The sequence below is a fragment of the Mustela erminea genome, chromosome 8 (genome assembly GCF_009829155.1).
Source record: "Mustela erminea isolate mMusErm1 chromosome 8, mMusErm1.Pri, whole genome shotgun sequence".
NCBI lineage: Eukaryota > Metazoa > Chordata > Mammalia > Carnivora > Mustelidae > Mustela > Mustela erminea.
The window spans coordinates 111,470,871-111,491,891 of NC_045621.1; the positions used below are offsets into that span (position 1 = coordinate 111,470,871).

At 36.0% G+C, this 21,021-nt stretch overlaps 1 protein-coding gene across 2 annotated transcripts in view; it reads left to right on the forward strand.

Moving 5' to 3' along the window:
• UGGT1 (UDP-glucose glycoprotein glucosyltransferase 1) overlaps positions 1-21,021 on the forward strand; it is a 130,519-nt gene that overhangs the window by 73,686 nt on the left and 35,812 nt on the right. Inside the window, exons 20-32 of one of the 2 annotated variants that reach the window (XM_032354022.1) lie at positions 171-269; positions 1,152-1,175; positions 1,692-1,786; positions 2,841-3,047; positions 3,809-3,940; positions 4,739-4,869; positions 7,027-7,122; positions 11,052-11,154; positions 12,118-12,197; positions 13,511-13,700; positions 17,167-17,325; positions 17,915-18,000; positions 20,743-20,827. In XM_032354022.1, the coding sequence (XP_032209913.1) occupies positions 171-269; positions 1,152-1,175; positions 1,692-1,786; positions 2,841-3,047; positions 3,809-3,940; positions 4,739-4,869; positions 7,027-7,122; positions 11,052-11,154; positions 12,118-12,197; positions 13,511-13,700; positions 17,167-17,325; positions 17,915-18,000; positions 20,743-20,827 (1,487 nt within the window). The remainder of the gene's footprint in view (positions 1-170; positions 270-1,151; positions 1,176-1,691; positions 1,787-2,840; positions 3,048-3,808; positions 3,941-4,738; positions 4,870-7,026; positions 7,123-11,051; positions 11,155-12,117; positions 12,198-13,510; positions 13,701-17,166; positions 17,326-17,914; positions 18,001-20,742; positions 20,828-21,021) is intronic. The other variant, XM_032354023.1, reaches the window with a different exon arrangement.

Consider the following 21,021-nt stretch of genomic DNA (forward strand, 5'->3'; position numbering starts at 1 on the left):
AAGAGCATTGCCCGAGGGCACTAATTGTTCAATAAACCTGAAACAATAGATTTTACACATCCATTTTTATAAATCCCATATTATGGACCAATCAGATATTCAGTTGAATATTAACATTACATTGAATTCAGGCACGTTAATTATAAATCTCTTCAAATTTTCTCTTCCAGATAACTTTTTTGTGAATGACTATGCGAGATTTACTGTTTTGGATTCCCAAGGCAAGACTGCTGCTATAGCCAATAGTATGAACTATCTGACCAAGAAAGGTAATTCATTTTAGGTTTATCTTGGATTCAACATCTTCTTTTCTTTCTTTTCTTTTAGTATTTGTAGAAATAATTCAGTCCTCCATGTCTGCTAGAAAGAGATTTCATCATTTCTTTTATTAGATATTTCTTAAATGATTTGAACCCCAAAAATACCTGTTTAAAATTCAGGTCTTTATGAAGTAGAGTTTTTGAAACTCCACAAAGTAGAGTTTTTGAAAATTCAAATGTTGTTTTTATAGAGATATATTAGATATTAAGGTGAAATGAAAAATTTTTTCATAATTCAAAATGTGAAAACTTTTATGATGTAAACATAGGTTAATGGATTGAAAATTGGTTTGACTTGCCTCTTCAGTGACAATATTGAGTTAATTTTTTTAGGGTTTATAACATAAACTTGGTTCTAGGAATCTTTGTGCACATCTTAAAACTGATTTTTATGGAGTCAGTTATTTAGGCTAATATTGTGTGAAATGATCTCAGGCAGATATCATTTCATACATTTAATGGCAGACAGATTCTTTCCCCCTCTGGTCACACTTACCATCCTTTCAAAGCACTGACTGTCATTTAAGGCAGCTATTTTTATCTTACACCATAGTCTTATCCTAGGGAGAATTTCTGGCTTCCAGGGGAAAAAAAAAAAAAAGAAGGAAAAAATCCCCAGATCTATGTAAATAAAAGCAATTGCTCCATTTGGTTCCTCAAAGAAATTGGTTTTGAGGGGCCCTGAAACAGTGCTATAGCAGTAAGGGGACTACAGAGCAGAGAGAAGATTGATCATATTAGGCATTATTTTTTTAAATTTTGACTCTTACAGTAGGCATCAGTTATAGCAATGACATTTTCTTCTACTCTTTTTCCTTTACTTCTGTCTAGGAATGTCCTCCAAGGAAATATATGGTAACTTTAAACTTCACAATGTTCTGTTTCTTTTCTTAATTATCTCATGTGGTTTCAGGCAATATTGTGATTCAGAATTTATTGACACTTTATTGTGACATTTCTGGAACCTGTGGGTAACAGTAGATAATTTGTCAAATGCAGGTAAAATTTGTGTAAATTGTATAAATGTTTGCAAAGAATTCTATTTCAGAAAGTTACAAATTAATATGATTAAAAACTGATATGTCACCCACATGTTCAAAGCCTCTTTTTCATTGTATATGCTAACAGTTGCCTAAACCATAGTAGAATTGATAAATGCATGTTCCTAGTTTGTAATTAAGCCATATGGAAGGTTACCCTGCTTTCATTCTAGTATAGAAGTTTTACTGCTTTTGCTTTGTATCTTTGTTAAACTTGCCATTTTCTTATTTTTTGCATGTTTTTCAGAAATTATTTGGCTTAATAACAATATTGAAACATAAATGTGTTTTTTTCCCTTTGACTCAGTGTATTATTTTTGTTTGTCTACAGATGATTCTTTCATTAGGCCTGTAACATTTTGGATTGTTGGGGATTTTGATAGCCCTTCTGGAAGACAGTTACTGTATGATGCTATTAAACATCAGGCAAGTATCTACACCTCCATTTTGTGTGCAAATGTTTCTGTTCTGTGTGGGAAGTGGGAGTCCTGCTTTTTTAGTACTTGAGGGAAACAACCATTGTTTTTTCGAGGAAAGTCTGCCCACTAGTGAAATTTATCCATGATACTAAAAGTAGTGGTAGGTAGTTCTTTTTCATTGTGCTGCACTGTATTGTATAGCTATACCCTAAAGTTATAAAACTTTGTTTAATCTTTTTGATTGACAGTGGTGTTTTTTTCTAGTTAGGGGCTATTCTGAAGAATGCTGCTATCACTATTCTTGTAGGCATCCTTAGATACACATTAGTATGAAATTTTGTTGCCTTTGTTCATGACATAAGGTTTTATGGGTCCCAGATAACTTTTCCAACATGGATTCTTATCTTTTTACTCAGGAAGAGATTAATTAAAAAAAAAAAACAAAACTTTATTTGTGTGTGTGTGAGAGAGAGAGTGCATGTGCAAGCAGGGGAGCAGCAGGCAGAGAGAGAAGCAGGCTCCCTGCTGAGCAAGGAGCCCGAGGTGGGACTTGATCCTAGGACTATGGGATCATGACCTGAGCCTACGGCAGATAGATGCTTGACTGACCGAGTCACCCAGGCGTCCCAGGGAGAGACTAATTTTTTGCAAGGAATCTGGAAAGGCCATTTGAACAATGAAGTATTTGAATAGAAGTCTGAAGATTGGTTGGGATGGAGAGGAGGAAAAATGGGATGGACTTGGGGTTTGCATGCCAACATGAAGCATGGAGTGTGTTAAAATAATACAAAATGTGTTGGGGAATACAGGGTCTGATGGTCTGTAATGGAGCTATATATATACATGGATGGTGAGAAATGAAGTCGGCAAGGTAGACTGGCAACCAGTTCATCTGGGGGTTTGAAAACCTGGCTATAGCATTTTAATTTTATTCTGTATACAGAAGAGAAGACTTTGAAGAGAGGTTGTATTTACTACTTAATGGATTATGACAATGTTAATTGTACTTTTTAAGTTCAAAACATTTACCATATAACTCTTACTTCCCATTTTGTAAATAGAAATCCAGTAACAATGTTAGAATAAGTATGATCAATAATCCTAGTGAAGATATAAGTTATAAGAACACTCAGATCTCCAGAGCAATCTGGGCAGCTCTCCAAACACAGACCTCCAACTCTGCTAAGAATTTCATCACAAAAATGGCCAAGGAGGAGACTGCAGAGGCCCTGGCTGCAGGAGTTGACATTGGGGGGTTCTCTGTCGGGGTAAGTGTCTGTGTGTTGCATGGGGCTGCCTTGTTCTGTTACTTTCCACAGAAGTTCATTCCCATGGTCTGATGTGTCTTGTTCATGATTGGAATTTGTGATTTTAATACCGAGTTTCAGAGGATTTTCTTAGTTTGAAAGAATTTTCCCCAGAAATAACAATTCTGCCATATTCCCTTTACCACTTTTAGTACCTTTAAATAAAGTTTTGAGATATGACTCATCTAAGTTTATGTTTTAAGCACAAAGCCATTTGTGTTGTATAGGTTTTAAAAGGCAATACTTTGATTTGTTTATTGAGGAAAAAAACTGTGGTTGAGGTTTCTTATGAGTAAGAGGCTTATGTGTTCTTGATGTGTTCTGATATAAGCCCACATGTATTCATTATATGAGTTATAACTTTTTGGACTTGTTTTGTAGATTTAAAATTCTTATAAATGATAAGTATACTTGATGTTTCAGTTAGAAAAAAGGCCCTTGAAATTAGCAAGATTTTAAAATGCAGAATAAAGTTATAGTGAAGAATAATTTACCAACTGAGCAATCACAGAAAAGAACAGGAGCAGGACATTAGCATTACTTGATGTGTGGGATGGTGGGAGAGAATGGGAGGATGGAGAATTGAGACATCATAATGTTAATTCTTAAAATTAGTTCTGACTTTCCATTAAAAGCATTTTATGATTTTTTCATTATGACTATTTATTTTTATGGCTTGCTTAGTAACAATTACTTTTCTTTAATAACAATTACTTTCCTAGGGCATGGATTTCAATCTTTTTAAGGAGGTCTTTGAATCTTCCAAAATGGATTTCATTTTGTCTCATGCCATGTACTGCAGGGATGTTCTGAAGCTGAAGAAGGGACAGAGGGCAGTTATCAGCAATGGAAGGGTGAGGATTTTGTCCTGAGACAAACTTGATCTCAAATTAGATCAGTGAACAGTATTGGCAGTGTTCTTCTTCAAAGCTAGTAAACTCTTCAAACAAAGCCTCTCTTTCCAAAGGGGATTGGGGCATATGCAGTGCCGATGATAATTTCTGCACCTTTATTTCAAAGGAGGTTTGTTTTGATACAAGCATTCTTGTACAGAACCTTCTTCCTTTGTAATTATGTCCTGCCACATGTATGGTGGCAGTGAGAGTGTGGTGTCTTTCAGAGAGTAGGTTGATAAAGCTTTGATACATGAAGTATTCATCCTCTGTGGGGACTGTGTTCACAGCCGTGTGGTCTCTGTCAGCTTCACTGGTGAAGGCTTAGACTATTTCATACATACCTGCTGCCAGGGACATGAGACTGTGGGGGATCTACCAAACTTTAAACTCTTAGCACTGAGGGTGAAATCTCTGCTGTCTCTCACTCACTACATTACATCTCTGGTTTGGCTCTGTTTTCTTAATACTCAGCGAGAATGAATGAAACTATGTTGTTATTTTGTTTTATTTCAGAGTTGCTTACTATAAAAATATTGTGAAGTATACAAGTCTACCCTCTGTAGTTGAGGAATTGATAAGTAAATAAATAACTGGATGAGTTGATTTGCATTTTATTTTTACCTTTTTATTGATTTTATTAGATGTATACATGTCTTGGGTCTTCAAAGTGGTTAGGTTTATAAGATAGCCTGAGGAAAACAGAGGGCTTCTTTCCAGCTGTGATTCTAGTACCGAACACTCTGCTCTTCTTCACAGATCATTGGGCCACTGGTGGACAGTGAACTCTTTAATCAAGATGATTTCCACCTCCTAGAAAATATCATCTTAAAAACTTCAGGACAGAAAATCAAATCCCATATTCAGCAGCTTCGGGTGGAAGAAGATGTGTAAGTGTTGCCATGGAAGAAATTAATTTGTGCATGTCATAAGGAATGTATTAATTGAACTTCCCTTATTTCATGGTGTTTTATTTCCAGTTTGAACATATAGTCATGCCTTTCAGTCCAGGTGTTTTTTTATGCTTCTGTTGAAACAAGTTAATTTGTTTAAAGAACTGAATTAGGTCTTTCCATTTTGTTTTTTTGGTTGTGAAAAATTTCAAACATATGCAAAATCGAGGAGTGAAAAAAAAAATCGAGGAGTGAGGTTGGTTTTTTTTTTTTTTTTTTTTTTTTTTTAAATCTTGGGATACTTTTGTGAAGAGATACTTTCCCTTTTATTTTGTTCAGGAAAGGAAAGTCAGGTTAAATGCATATTTTCCTTTATTTACTAGTATAGAATGTTGACTTATTTCTCTTCCATCCTCCAAAGGTGATGATTTGGATATTGTTGGTTTTTAATTTTTATTTTAATTCTTTCAGTGTTATTATTAGCTAATGTATTTTTTTCAAGATTTTATTTATTTATTTGATAGAGAGAGAGAGGGAGGGAGCACAAAAGCAGAGGGAGCAGCAGAGAGAGAGGGAGAAACAGACTCTCCACTGAGCAGGGAGCCCAGTGCGGGGCTTAACCCCATGATTGACCTGAGTCAATGATTGACCATGATTGATCATGACCTGAGCCATGATTGATCATGACCTGAGCCAAAGGCAGGTGCTTAACCAACTGATCCACCCTGGCGCCCCTTGCTAATGTATTTTAAAGAGTTATTTCCCATTGGAAAAAAATGAATTATTTTACTGGTCCATATACCTGCTAAGTAACTAGAGCCTATAGGTCATATACACATGGTTTCTGTATTAAATATCAAATGAATATAGTTGAAAGGTGTATTTTTAGGTTTAATTTTTTGAGGAACCATCCTATGTTTTTCCATAGAGGGCATACCATTTTATTTCTCATTGGTAATGCATAAGGGTTCCAATTTATCCACATCTTTATCAGTACTTTTTTTTTTTTTTTGGTTGGTTTGTTTTTTGTAATAATCCACTCTGTTGGATGTGAAGTGGTATTTCTTTGTGGTTTGATTTGCACTTCCCTAATGATTAGTGATGTTGACACCTTTTTATGTGCTTATTAGTCATTTTTATATCTTTGGGAAAATATTTTTCCCAGTGCTTTGCACATTCAAAAAAAAATTATTTATTTGTTTGAGAGAGAGAGAATGAGCACAAGAGGGGTGAAGTCAAAGGGAGAAGCAGACTCCTCAATGAGCAGGGATCCCCATGTGGGACTTGATCCTGGAACTCCAGGATCATGACCTGAGCCAAAGATAGCTCCCAACCTACTGAGCCACACAGGTGCCCTGTTTTTTTTTAAAGTAACCACTTCACCCAGAGTGGGGCTGGAACTCATAACCCCAAAATCTAGAGTTGCATGCTCCACGGACTGAGCCAGCCAGTTGCCCCCACTTTGCACATTAAAATTTTTTTTTATTATTGAATTATAGGAGTTCCATGTAAAAATTTAAATACTCTGGTTATCAATGTCTTACAGATAGATGATATGCAAATATTTTCTTCCCTTCCATGGGTTGCATTTCCATTCTTTGATAGTGTTCTTTGGTGAATAAGTTGGAGGATATAAAATTTAAAAGTTTTGGTTTTTTTCTTCATCCCTTTCATATACCTTCATCCCGCAGGGTTTAAGATACATATCTTAGTGATGCATTGACTTGGATAGCTGCCAAACTAGTTCCTTTGCCAAGTCTTGTGTGATAGAGGAAGGAATCTTTTTTCATCTCGACCAATGATGAGGCTAGAGATGAAGAAGTTTCCTCCTACCTCAGTGGCTTTTTAGTGATGCTCTTTGTTCTGGCATATGAAACACTTCCCTTATCAGGCCAAGAAGTGTTCCCATGACTTGAAACCATCATATCATGGGCATAGGCTTGGTGTGGTGTGCCCTGGGATCACTCCCTCAGTGTGGAGTCTTTGTGGACTATATAATTACCAGTTTTTCTCTTGCCTGTTGGTATAAAGTTCATATGTTCTTCAAACCATCTTGTTGGCATTTAGTACTTAGGCTGATTATATTATGTTCAGCGATAATTGGAAAAACCTTCAGTTAAAGAGATGCTAAATTTCACCAACTATGTTTTTCAGGGCAAGTGACTTGGTAATGAAGGTGGATGCGCTCCTGTCAGCTCAACCAAAAGGAGATGCAAGAATCGAGTACCAGTTTTTTGAAGACAGACATAGGTACAGAATTAATATTGAATTAATGCATATTCTTGGATAAAAATCTTAAGGTTGCCTTTACCTCATCTTCTTTATTTTTCCATATGAAGTGTGTTCTTAATAGAATGGGTAATTTGTCTGGTGTGCAGTTTTCATATATACTCATTTTCATGTGCTGAACTCATATACAGATCTCAGTTGCATAAAATTTGACATTTATTTCTAAATAAATCTGAAATAGTTCTGACTGTACCCTTTTGGAAAACAGAAAGCATTTAATGAAACAGTTGTAGTTTTCTAATACTCAAAAATAAACAGGTTGTTAGAGCACTTGTATTGTTCATCTTTTATTGAAAATGGTTTTGTTTTCAATAAAATAAAAAAAGTTTTCCATTATGAAAAAGTCCTTGCCTTTTGGTTTTGAGTTTTTTATTTGAAAAGTTTCAAAGCTAAAGAATATTTGAAAGATTATTACAGTGAACATCCAAATATCTTTAACCTGGGTTCACCAGTTGTTAACATTATGCCACATTTATATGTCATCTGTGTGTGTGTGTGTGTGTGTGTATGTATATACATACATATATATGTATAGTACATATAATGTATATTTATGTTTGTGTACAAACTTACACGTACTTATATATTTTTTGAACCATTTGAAGGTCCATTGCAGACAACATTACATGTCATGCCTGAATTCCTCAGCGTGTATCTCTTGAGCGCTAGAAATAGCTCCACTGTTGACATACCTCAGAGATTTAGCTTTGATACAGTGACATTAAGTAGTACATAGTCCATAATTCTCTTTACCCAAGAGAACTGTTTTGTTCTTTGATTTGGTCCAGATCACATATTACAGTTCTTTGTTGTGTGTCTCGTCTAGTCTCCTTAAATCTGGAGCAGTTCCCTGCATTTGTTTTTTATTCCTTGGGGGTTCTTTGGGTCTTTTATGACACTGACTTTTTTAAGAGTCCAGACCAGTTATCTTTAGAATGTCCCATAGTCTGGGTTGTTTCCTCATGATTAGACTTAAGATTAAATTGTCTATACGAAGAACCCCTACATTGGATGTCTGGAGCCAGGCAAGTTTATATATTTTGATTATTCCTTAGAGACTTTAGATATTGAAGTCTGCATCCTGCTCCTTTATGATTCTGATTTAATTAGTCTGGGGTAGATTGGACTTTGGTTTCATTGATCTGTGCTTTCTTACAGCCAGTTCTTGTGGGGATCAGATTTACCATACTGTTGATGATCCAGGCTAGAATGGAGACCCTCTCTTATCTCACTGGCTGTATGTCCTAACTTCTTAGATCGCCAGTGGGTGATGGCTTCTGTGGCTCTTTGCTAATCCTAGTTGGATTTTGCCCATTAGCACCCATCTTCTCATCACTGTACTTTTAGGAAATAATCCATCTGGTTATTACCACAGGAAACATATTTCCTAATTGGCATACTCTCCTGTTTGCTTTTCGTGGCCAAGGTAGTGAGTCCTGAGCAAGAATCTCTTCCCTTTTTAGAACATCATTTTCTCCGTGAGTCTTAGTTAATTAAAATGCTATAATTACAAATTCCTTTATGAGTCAAATTATAATTAGAGTAATTCTTCTTATTGGGGGTTGTGTTAGTTAAAGGAGTGTTTTATTTAAATCAGAAGTTTCTTATTTATGTGAGAAAGAAAAAGGTCTAAATTATTGGTTATGTATATCCTTCCCTAAAAGTGTGGCTCACAGAACAGCAGCAGGGCATCATCTGGGAGCTTGTTGGAAATGCAGAATATCTGACCTACTAATGCAGGGAGCTTGTTGGAAATGCAAACCTAGACCTCCTGAGTCAGTGTCTACACTGTAACATGATCCCCCCAGGTCACTCTTGTATACTTTAAGATTGGGGAAGCATTGTATTTGATGTTTGCTCTACTCACTTAATGAAAATGTGTATGACCCCCATAACTTGTTCCTGTGTCTGTCACTTTCGGCCTTACCCTGGTCTTTTCATTAATACAGCAAGTGTGTTTCAACATGATATTGTTAGTTTATACTGTTCTCCATTTCCATACCACTGTTTCTTTCATCTTGGCTTTTGTTTTACTTTACTTTTTGTAGTAGAGATGTGGGGTGTTTAAAGGCCACACGGGGTCAGTTGCTGATAATGCCTGTTGTGGATCACTTAGAACACTGGTCAGAACATTAACATGTCACACAGAACTCTACCCAGACCTGCCAGGTTCACAGGTTTTGGCCTGGGCATGCCTGACTCAGATGCTGTACCCTGGAGGACTCTTTGGGACTTCTCTTCTTCTTCCCTTTGTGAGAATTTACATAATGCTATTCTTCAGTGAGCTTTTTCCTTCTGGAATTCTAGAGAAGCACAGAAGTCCAGGTTATCTGAGGGCAGTGGCTCTCATACTTTGGCTTTTACCTAGAGAGTTTATTAAAAGTGCAGCTTGCCTTACCCACCCCCTGACTTTCTGATTCAGGAAGTCTGGGTTGCAGCTGACAGTTTGTTTCTAACAAATTTCCAGATGGAGCTGATACTGCTGCTCTAGAGTCACTCTTTGAAAATGCTGTATTAGAGTAAAAAAAAAAAAAAGAAAAAGAAAAAGAAAATGTTATTTTGGAGTAATTATTGACAGTTGGAATTGTTAATTTTATAAAAAATTAAAAACATCTGCTTTGATAACAGGCACAAAGCTATTTTGTTGGTTATTTCCAAAGCAGTTAAGATTTGAAATAACCTTCATCACCATTTAAACTATAGTTACCTAGTTTTGTTAGTTATATTTTACTTTGTACTTTTGTTTTCCTCCCATTAGATAAATATTCTTGCCCAGAACAGTAGTGATTAACACCAGTACTACATTAAAACATTGTTCAGAGCAAATAAAGATAGGCATTGATTTGACCAATTGATATTTTGGAAAATTGGATATATTTTAAAATCCTTTCAAGTTTATTTCTTTTCAAAATATATTGGAGGCTCCTGCCCTTCTTATGTCATTCTAAGTCAATATGACTTTAGAGCGAGGCTGTGCAGGTGGAACCACAGATGGGAAAATGTATGTTCTCAGAAATCCTAGAAGGGCAACCTGAAACCTAAACAGCTGTTTTTCACTTACTAAGAAGACAAAATATGTATAATTTAGTGTCCTCATAAATAGACTCAGTTCTTTTTGGTAATGTGGTTGACAGTAGATAATATCCACAAAAATATTTGTATCCTGTGACTCTGTAATCTCATGTGTAGGACTTTGTCAACTCGAAAGAAATTTCCAACTATGAAAGAACCTGTATGTCTGAAGTTATTTACAGGCTGCAAGCCTTCTAAAGGCCCAACAATAAGGAATAGCTTAAGTAGACATGGCAGATTCGCTTGGTAAATAGAAGATTATTTTTTATTCCAGATATTTGAAGATTATTTTTTATTCCAGATATTTGACATATAACAATATGGATAGTGTTTATATTGGTATAGCTGCGCTTTATAGAGGCATTTGAGAAGGTCCGCAGGGGTTGGGTTCGGATGGCAAGATTTTATGATTATTTCCTTTTTCTCTCACAAGTTTTCTGTAATGTTCTTTGCATTTTTAAAAATCCATTTACTTCTTCTCTTTTCATACCCTTCTTGCTAGGAAATAAAAGTTGGCATAATGTTTGTAATTGTCAAAAACAAACGTCAGCTTTTAGCAGGTTTTGGTTAAATACAATTTTAAGCTGGTTTTCATCTTTTGTTCATTTTGAGTGAACTTGAGTCATTAGCAGGTTTTGCAAACTTTGAGGTAGACATAATTACATGGTTAACCACCACGTAGCCTTGTTCTAGATCTGAAGTGTTTTTGGGAATGCTGAGAGAGCTGATAGGTTATGTTTGTCTTGGAAAAAAAAAAAAGGTTAACTTTGTTTCCTATTTTCCACCAGATTAACGTTTTGTCTTTTTGATCTTTGTAGTGCAATTAAAATGAGGCCAAAGGAAGGGGAGACATACTTTGATGTTGTGGCTGTTATTGACCCTGTCACCAGAGAAGCACAGAGACTTGCTCCATTGCTCTTGGTAGGCATAGCCTAAGAGGCAGTTGGCATCTCTTTATTAGAAGTGGTCACAGGCACTGTGACTCTCTAAAAGTGTCATTGTTCACCTAGTTATCTTCAGAGGGCTTTGAAAAAGCTACAGGGCATCTTGGCAGAGCAAATAAATGTCTTCATAAAGATTTGTAATGGATCTGGAAACAGCCTCATAACCTTAGAAAATTGGTACCAGTTTGGTTGGTTTCCTCATGTAATTTTTTAAAAATGTCCTATTTAGAAAAAGATGTCTTTTAATTAAATTGATTTATGCTGTATTTTGATTTATAATGAATGAGAGTTTAAAAAGGTAAAATAATTTTGTTTTATTGTTTTCTTTTTCTAAAACTAGCATTTTAAAAATTGTAGCATGTCTTTTAGATTTGTATAAGATATTAGAATTTTAAGAAAATTTAAGAGCTTTGCCAAAAAGACAATTGCCTCAACTTTCTTTTTTGAGTTGTATTTCTTTTTTAAGGTGAACTTTTATTGGTGTGCAATCAGCTAACATTTTTGTGGTTTTGTGTGTGTGTGTGTGTGTGTGTGTGTGTGTGTGTATATATATATATGCTTTTTTCCTATTATAGTATATAAACCGCAGTGATGAACCTTTAAAATTTTCCTTGTATAGACAGATCTCCATTATCCCATCAGTTACTTCATATGAGGGGGAGAAGTGATTTGTAGTAGCCCACTTACCATGTTTTTGCCAAGTGATATGTGTGTGTGATTTAGATTGTGTGCCAGATTTGAGATATCCAGAAATCTCTCCAGTCCAGATTTTATGGCTTTTATTATCTTTCTGTCTTTCTTGAGATATTAAGAGATGTTCTTTCAACTCAGTGTCAGAGTGATAAGTTTCTGAAGAGAAAATACAAATATTTTGTCTCAAATATCAGTCACTTTCTCTATAGGAAAATTTTATATTTTATCTCTTGGTTTGCTCTTTTAGGTTTTAACCCAGCTGATCAACATGAATCTAAGAGTGTTTATGAACTGCCAATCTAAACTTTCTGACATGCCTTTAAAAAGGTAAAACAAGCTATTTAAGAGATCAATTGAAAATGTGGTATTAATGGGGCGCCTGGGTGGCTCAGTGGGTTAAAGCCGCTGCCTTTGGCTCGGGTCATGATCCCAGGGTCCTGGGATCGAGCCCCGCGTCGGGCTCTCTGCTCAGCAGGGAGCCTGCTTCCTCCTCTCTCTCTGCCTGCCTCTCTGCCTACTTGTGATCTCTGCCTGTCAAATAAATAAATAAAATCTTTAAAAAAAAAAAGAAAGAAAAGAAAATGTGGTATTAAATCTGAAAGCTGGTATTGAATATTAAGGATCAAATGGGTTTATATGTGGACTTCATGTTTGAAAAGATCATTTACTTTTGTTCAGTTTTGCTAAATTTCTGCTTTAATCAGAAGTTCTAAGAATTTAGTGTGGGTATGGAAGTTTTTAGGTGGCATTACCTCAAGTTACTTGGCCCTGCCTGCTTGCCTTCCTCCCTCGTGCCCTCCCTCCCTCTCTCTCCATTCCCTCCATCAGAATTATGTATTTCTTTAATTTTAGAGTATTTAGATCAATATGGCTATTAAATTTACCTAGTTTAAAAAAAATGTGCTGTGGTACAGAAAGAAATTTGTCCTTTTTATCTTAAAAGTGGAACAGTTATTTCAAGTTGAAGTATATTTGTTAGAGGAAGCTTGCTGAGGCACATTTGCATATATCTCGAGAAGGAGGGCAGGCTTAGCTGTAGGTTGTCTGATCCTTGGAATGGTCATTTATGAAGAAAGTTAAAAAGCACTTAATAGTGATAGGGTAACATCTGCTGGGTCTTGGGAAATTCCTGATGTAAAAAATGTGCTGTGTTTTATAAGTTAGATTCTAAGTGAATTCAAATACTGTTTGAAATGGTTCTCAGCTTCTACATTGTCCTTGAATAGGAGAAATATTTAAACTACTGTGTATAGTGTTTTCAGGGCTCACCTGAGAACTCAGTCACCATTGAGGACTTTGTGTTTAAGAGAAAAATAACTTTTTCCTCACTAAAGGGAAGCATGTGTTCAGGAAATCTTGTGACTCCAACAATATCCATCCTTAGTAGTATCAGAAAGAATGACCACTCCTCTCAGTTCTGTCCCTCCTGCTCTTTGCTTCCATCTGCAACAACTACAGGAGGCATAAACTAGGGCAAGAGATGGTTTTGGAAACACTTTCCCAATCTGGGAGGTTATCCTTCCAAATCTAGTTTGTTTTATTTTAAGCCAGTTAGTTACCTGTGTGGATGGCTGTGAACTTAAGGACTGCGTGTATTAAAAAGACTGACTTTTTATTTTATTTTATTTTTTTAATTTCAGCTTTTACCGTTATGTCTTAGAGCCAGAGATTTCTTTCACTCCAGACAATAGCTTTGCTAAGGGTCCAATAGCAAAATTTTTGGATATGCCACAGTCTCCTCTGTTCACCCTGAATTTGAACACACCTGAGAGTTGGATGGTGGAGTCTGTCAGAACACCATATGATCTTGATAATATTTATTTAGAAGAGGTAAGAGTATCATTGCTTCTACATATGTAATCTTGTGTAAAACCTGTTTAAGATGGAGTGGTTGGTAGTATTTTCTGATTGAACAGACTGGATCACAGTTCAGGCAGGGCTCTGAGATGCCCATATTCATGTATAATTGTATTTTTTAAAAATAATAGCTTCATTGAGATTTAGTTCACATACCATAAATTTACCTTTTTAAAGTATATGGAATATAGTTCAGTAGTTTTAGTATATCCACAGAATTGTGCAGCCATCACCACTAGACAGAAACTTGATACCCGTTAGCTGTCACTCCCCAGGACCCCCTGGCAACCACTAATCTATATTCTGTCTCTGTGGATTTGCCTGTTTTGATGTTTGGTCTATAGAGAATCATATATTTTTGTGACTGGCTCCTTTCACTTAAATTATTATTTTTAAGGTTCATCCATGTTGTAGCATGTATTAGTATTTAATTCTTTTTTTATTGCCAGAAAATATTTTATTGTTTAGAAATACCACGTTTTGTTTATCCACTCATTGATAGACATTTGGGTTGTTTCTACTTTTTGGCTATTATAAATAATGCTGCTGTGAACATTCATGTCCAAATTTTTATAGAGGTACTTTTTTTCCTCTTGGAATTGGTGGATCATACATAAATTCTATGTTTAATCACCTGAGGGATTGCCAGACTGTTTTCCAGGGTGACTGCACCATTTTCCATTCCTGCCCATGATATTGAGCATTTTACATGTGTTTATTGGCTGTTTGTATGTCATCTTTGGGGAGAAACATCTGTTTAAATACTTTGCCTATTTTAAAAAATTTGCCTTTTTTTTTTTTATGGTGGAATTGTAAGAGTTCTTTGTATATTCTGTATACAAGTCTGTTTTCAAATATATGATTGATAAATAACTTGTTCCATTCTGTTAGCTGTCTTTCACTTTCTGGATAATGTCGTTTAAAGTACAGATGTTTCAAATCTTAATGAAATCTGTTTTTTCCCTTTTGTTTCTTGTGCTTTTGATAGTATACCTGAGAAATCAGTGTTTATTTCCAGGTCATGAAGATTTAGTCCTATGTTTTCTTATAAGACTTTGAAAGTTTACATTTTACATTTTAGGTCTTTTATTCATTTTGAGTTCATTTTTGTATATGATGTGAGGTAGAGTTACAGATTTGTTCTTTGAGTGTGAATATCCATTTGTCACAGCACTATTTGTTGAAAAGACTATTCTTTCCCCACTGTATGGTCTTGGTACCTTTGTTAAAGATCTATTAGCCCTGAATGAATTTAATTCTAGACTCTCAGATCTCTTCCCTTGATCTGTGTGTCTATCCTTTGACCACAATTGTCTTACTCTAGTTTTGTTGTCAGTTTTGAAATTGGTAAGTTAGTTTGCCAATTTTGTTCTTACTTTTCAAGGTAGATTTGGCTATTTTGGCTTCTTTGCATCTTGGAATCCACTTGTTAGTATCTGTAGAAAAGGCTCCTGGGATTTTGATAGAGATTATTTTAAATACCTAAATCATTTTGAAGAGTTTTGGCATCTTAACATTAATAAGTATCTGACCCATGAATATGGGATGTCTTTCCATTTATTTTTGGGTCTTTGATTTCTTTCAACAGTGTTTTAGGTCTTAGTATACAGGCCTATAAAAGATCATGTCTTCTGCAAATAGAGATAGTTTTATTTCTTCCTTTCCATACTGGATGTCTTTTATTTAATTTTCTTGCCTAATTGGGAAATTTTTAAATTACCAATTCAGTCTCTTGTTATGGATTTGTTTGGATTTTCTGTCTCATCTTAAGTCATTTTCTGGAGCATGTGTTTCAGGTGTTTATCCATTTTATCTACATTATAATTTGTTGGCCTATAGTTAGTCATAGCATTTCTTATAGTCTTTTAAATTTAGTTTTGGAGTGATGTCTCCTTTTCCCTTGCGAGGTCAGTGAGTTGGCTCTTCTTTTATTTTGTGGTCAGTCTAACTAAAAGTTTGTCAGTTTGTTGAAATTTTCAAAGAACCAGCTTTTGGCTTCATTGATTTTTCTCTTCTTTATTTCATTTATGTTCATATAGCTATTTTGAGTATCTAAGGTAAGTGATCCTTTCCCCTTAAGAATGATTGGGAGCTCACAAGTGTAGTTTCAGTAATGTCTCTTCACAGCCCTCACTCTGTACCTCGCTCAGAGTGTATTAATGAAAGAATTAAAACACATGTTCTGTACTTATAAGGAGCTTATAGCATCTCAGAGCCTCCTTTCTTTCTAAGACAACTGTTTCTGTGTCTGTCCTAAATATCTCTTCCTACAATTGATGCCTGTTTCCTGGTTCTTCTTGGGAATTGGGAAACTAGGAACTTGAAGATAGTTATTAAAGGACTTCTCAGCCTTCTTTTCACTAGGGTAAAGAAGAATCCCTCGGGTGCTAAGTTAGGGAGAATGTGTGAACACACTTACCGTATTCCCAACTCAAACCTGTCTACCATGTTTGTTAACAAACAGGAAATGCCGTCTTTGCCCTTGAAGAACCAGCTTTTGCTGCAGAGATTGCAAAATGGCCACAGAAGGCACTAAAGAGCTGTAAAAGGAGGCATCGAAGCAGAGCAGCTCTCTTCCATGTCCTTAGAGTTTTTTTCTGCTCTTTCCTAGGCTTTCTCTGTATTGGCTAAAAACAGAGCCTGGGACTTGGTGACTGTGTGGAGTCACCTTACTTAGAGCTGTAGTACCTCTTAGCTTTCATTATTATGGTTTTGGAATTTAGTGTTCAGTAACATATTAAGCTCCAAATAATTTCTTATTAGCATTAGATAGGATTACAGAGCCAAATGTGAACCAGACTAGAATAAAAACCCTTTAACTAAAGCCAAGCTTCCCCAATGCCTTGCAATTACATCATATTTTCTTCAAGGAATCAGTAATAATTTAGGCAGTTGATGTAGAACATGAATGGTTTTGTGCCATTATGGAGGCATCAAATACATTTTGGATATTTGCCTTTAGAACAGCAGTAGTATTTACAGCTATATCCTGTAGACCAAGGTGAATTTATGTTTTTCTCTGCCGTTTCTCATTGTTTCTTTGTTACCTTCTTTATTCTTTAGCTTTTAGATTGGTTCATTCTTTTGGCAGTGTATTTTACATGGTTTCCCTGATAGTACTTCCTAGATGACAGTCTTCTACACTCTGTAAAGCTGTATAAAATCTCCTTGCACAATCAAGATACAGAGCATTTCTATCCCCCCAGAGAGTTCTCTTGTGCCCCTTTGGGGGCAGTCCCTTCCTCTTTCTGTCACTATAGTTTTGCCTTTCCTTAAATTTCTTAGAAATATGACTTATATTTCTTAGAAATATGCAGCCCTTTATGTCTCTTTGTTAAGTTTGTATAATGCATTTGAAATCTGTGTTGTTGCATGGCTCAATAATTTGTTTCTTTTTATTGCTGAGTAATTTTCAAGTGATTTAATTCTGCTATTGCAGGTGGATAGTGTGGTGGCTGCTGAGTATGAGCTGGAGTACCTCTTGCTAGAAGGTCACTGCTATGACATCACCACAGGCCAGCCCCCACGAGGACTGCAGTTTACATTAGGAACTTCGGCCAACCCAGTTATTGTGGATACCATTGTTATGGCCAATCTGGTAAATAATCAGTACATTAGGTGGGAGTATTGAGTCATGTTAATTTGGGCACTAGAGTTTATGGATAAAACAGTTTGCATTCTGAATATGAGTGAGATTAAAATTCATGATTGAATAAATTTGATCAGTATAAAAATCTAAGTTAAACTTACAGGTTGGAATAACATATTAGCCTTAAAAAAATGCTAGACTATTCTGAATATTCTGTTCTAATCAAATTGGTGCCTGCAGATGCATTGCTTAAGAGCTGACAGCATTTTTCTTGGCTTTGGAGGTTTGTAGCTTATTCATACATGACACATTGATCCTTCATTCACTTACAGATCAAGGGCCCCGTTCTTGGCTTCACTGGCCTGTATTCACTGGCCTGTATTTTGCTAGTGTTTCTAATGGGTAGATTTATTTATTTATTTATTTATTTATTTATTTATTTATTATTTCTCTCTCTTTCTTTTAAAGAATAGCACTGAAATTATAACTGTCTTATTTAAAATATGAGTGATATTTCAGAAAACGAAATAACTGTCCCTCAGAAACAGCATTTTGATGTTTCAAAGAAAACTAAAATTTATCTTCCTTCTTACCTTAGGGCTACTTTCAGTTAAAAGCCAACCCAGGAGCTTGGATTCTCAGACTAAGGAAGGGTCGGTCTGAAGATATTTATAGAATTTACAGGTAGGATTAAGTGATGTAGGTGCTTCTTTTCCAGAATATTTTACAAAGAATCAACTTGAATTGAGTACTACACTGGCAGTTAACTGGGAAATAAGAATTTATGTGTGATGAAACAATGCTTTTCCAGGAAATTGAGTATGGAAGAACTGTCAGGGTATGATTGGACAATAAGTGGTATGAATACTAGTAAGTATGTCAGGTTTTACTCTTTAGTCTTTCCTTTGTGCTAACAGCATCCCAGAATCGGGTCATTCTCTCACTGTGATGAAAACCATAGGCAGATGAGAAATTGAGTTATTTCAGGAAAGGAGAAAAAAGTAAATAACAGTCAGTCTTTTCTGCCTGGATAGTATATTTCTTGACCCTGGGTGAATTGTACATACACAGAAGGTATAAATTTTGGCCATGAAATCTTGGTGCTAGCATTGGCTTTCCTGGTCTGGGGTAATATGGCAGTATTTCCAGCATTTCCAGAGCATTTTGTCAGTCCCCAGGTTTTTGCCTTCAGGTTTGCAGTGGCCTCCTGTTAGCTTAAAAAAATTATACTGACATTTTGAGATTATCTTTGTGTATGGTGTAAGAGTGTGGTCTAGTTTCATTCTTCTGCATAAGACGGTCCAATTTTCCCAGCACTGTTTACTGAAGAGACTGTCTTTTTTCCATTAGATACTGTTTCCTACTTTATTGAAGATTCGTTGACCATAGAGTTGAGGGTCTGTTTCTGGGGTCTCTGTTTAGTTCCATTGATCTGTGTGTCTGTTTTTGTGCCAATACTGTGCTCTCTTGATGTTTACAGCTTTGTAATACAGCTTAAACTCAGTCATTATGTGTCCCCAGCTTTGGTTTTCTTTTTCATAATTCCCCTGGTGATTTGGAGTCTTTTCTGGTTCCATACAAATTTTAGGATTGTTTGTTGCAGCTCTGTGAAAAATGTCGATGGTATTTTGATAGTGATTACATTGAAAGTATAGATTGCTCTTGGCAGCATAAATACTTTAGCAATGTTTATTCTTCCAATCCATGAGCATGGTTTCACTCATATATGGAACATAAGGAAAAGCACAGGGGACCATAGGGGAAGGGAGGGAAAACTAAATGGAAAGAAACCAGAGAGGGAGATAAACCATGAGAGACTTTGGACTGTGGGAAACAAACAGAGGATTACAGAAGGGAGGTGGTTGGGAGAATGGGGTAACCAGGTAATGGATATTAAGGAAGGCATGTGTGGTGATGAGCACTGGGTTTTATGTGCAACTAATGAATCATTGAACACTACATTCAAAAACTGATGTACTATATGTTGCTCAATTGAATATTAAAAAAGGAATTAAAAGGGGAAACAGAAGAAAAATTATACTGCCTTTTAAAAGGTGTAATCTAAATTCTCTTTAACACAATTTAAATTAGTTTTAAGCTATGTGAAGAGAGTTTGTGTCAAGTTTTAGGGAGGAATTTCCATTACAGTGTATTTAAAACACCCTCTGGTTGTGTGATTTTAGTTCCATAGAGCAGCATGGATTCTTGAAGCTGTATTATAATAACATTCATTGTAAATACTAGGTTTTCTTCCCAATAACGTTTTCTTAAATATACTTTTGCAGAATTTAATCCCATCATGAGAAATTTACTTGTTCTTCTTCTAAACACCATCCCTTCCATATGCCCTTTCCTTGACTACTCTTCCCCCTACCCTAGGAGTATGGAGTCCTCCTCTCTTCCTGCTGTCTAGAGTTCCCTTCATCTTGGATAGTCCCAGATTCTGTAGTGTTTCATGCTCCACATCAGAATCTTTCCTTGCCTGAGAACTCTGCTGTCTGCTGAATGATATTGAATGAATGTGGTGAATTCATATTTTATCGTGGCTTTCTGCACTTAACACCTTGAAAATTGATGCCTGGAAATTTTAGGAATTAGTTGATTGGGGATATCTTATTTTTAATTTTAAAGTTTCCAATTTTGCCCTAGCCCTCCCTGCAAATAGAGCTTGGTATAGTTCTTTCTTCAGAATATGGGCACCAGGTTGAGTTGAGACTAGAGTTGGCTGATTGTGTGCCTCCAGGCAGAAGGATAGAGTGATACCTTTACGGTACTCTGAAGTAGAGTCATGCTTTGTTACTTGTCTGTGAAAGAGTAGAAGTGATGTGTTTCTGATGATGGTGCAGAGTGGCTTATACCCCTGGACAGCCCTTTATTGCTGGTGCTGAACTTGGCTCAGACTTTGTTATTACAGGTGTTGATTAAGTGTTATTATGCGCTTGCCAGCACTGGGAGCTTTTTTCTCTGTGAAAGGTAATTTAAAGATTTTATTTATTTATTTGACAGACAGAGATCACAAGTAGGCAGAGAGGCAGGCAGAGAGAGAGAAGGGAGCAGGCTCCCTGGTGAGCAGAGAGCCCGATGCAGGGCTCCATCCCAGGACCCTGGGATCATGACCTGAGCCAAAGGCAGAGGCTTTAACCCACTGAGCCACCCAGGTGCCCCTGTGAAAAGTAATTTAAAGAGGAGACTCAAGAAAAAAGTTTGGGTTGTGACTGGAATGTTCGATGTTTGAAGGATAGAGATTCTGACAAGTGCTTCTGTGTAGCTTGAAGGGACTTCCTGCAGGTTGTGAGAAATTAATTTGTTCTGGAAAACTCGTTTATGATAACAAATATGGCAGCTTGATGTCATACCACTTACTGCATTTTGAGAATTGTGATTTGTAATGTCTGTCTTGTCCTTTCCCTTTCTTTTCTCTCTAAGCCACGATGGCACAGATTCTCCTCCTGATGCTGATGAAATTGTTGTTGTCCTCAACAACTTCAAGAGCAAAATTATTAAAGTGAAGGTGAGTTTGGTAATCCTAAAACAGACATTCTTTTATAGTGGGTAAAAGTAGCAGTATTCTGGCATTCAGTAGCTCTTATCTAGATAATGTGGATGTGTTAACTAATAATACTGTCACTGTGGTCATCATTTTACAATATATATGCAAATAATATATGCAGATCAAATCAAATCATCACATTGTGTACCTTCAAT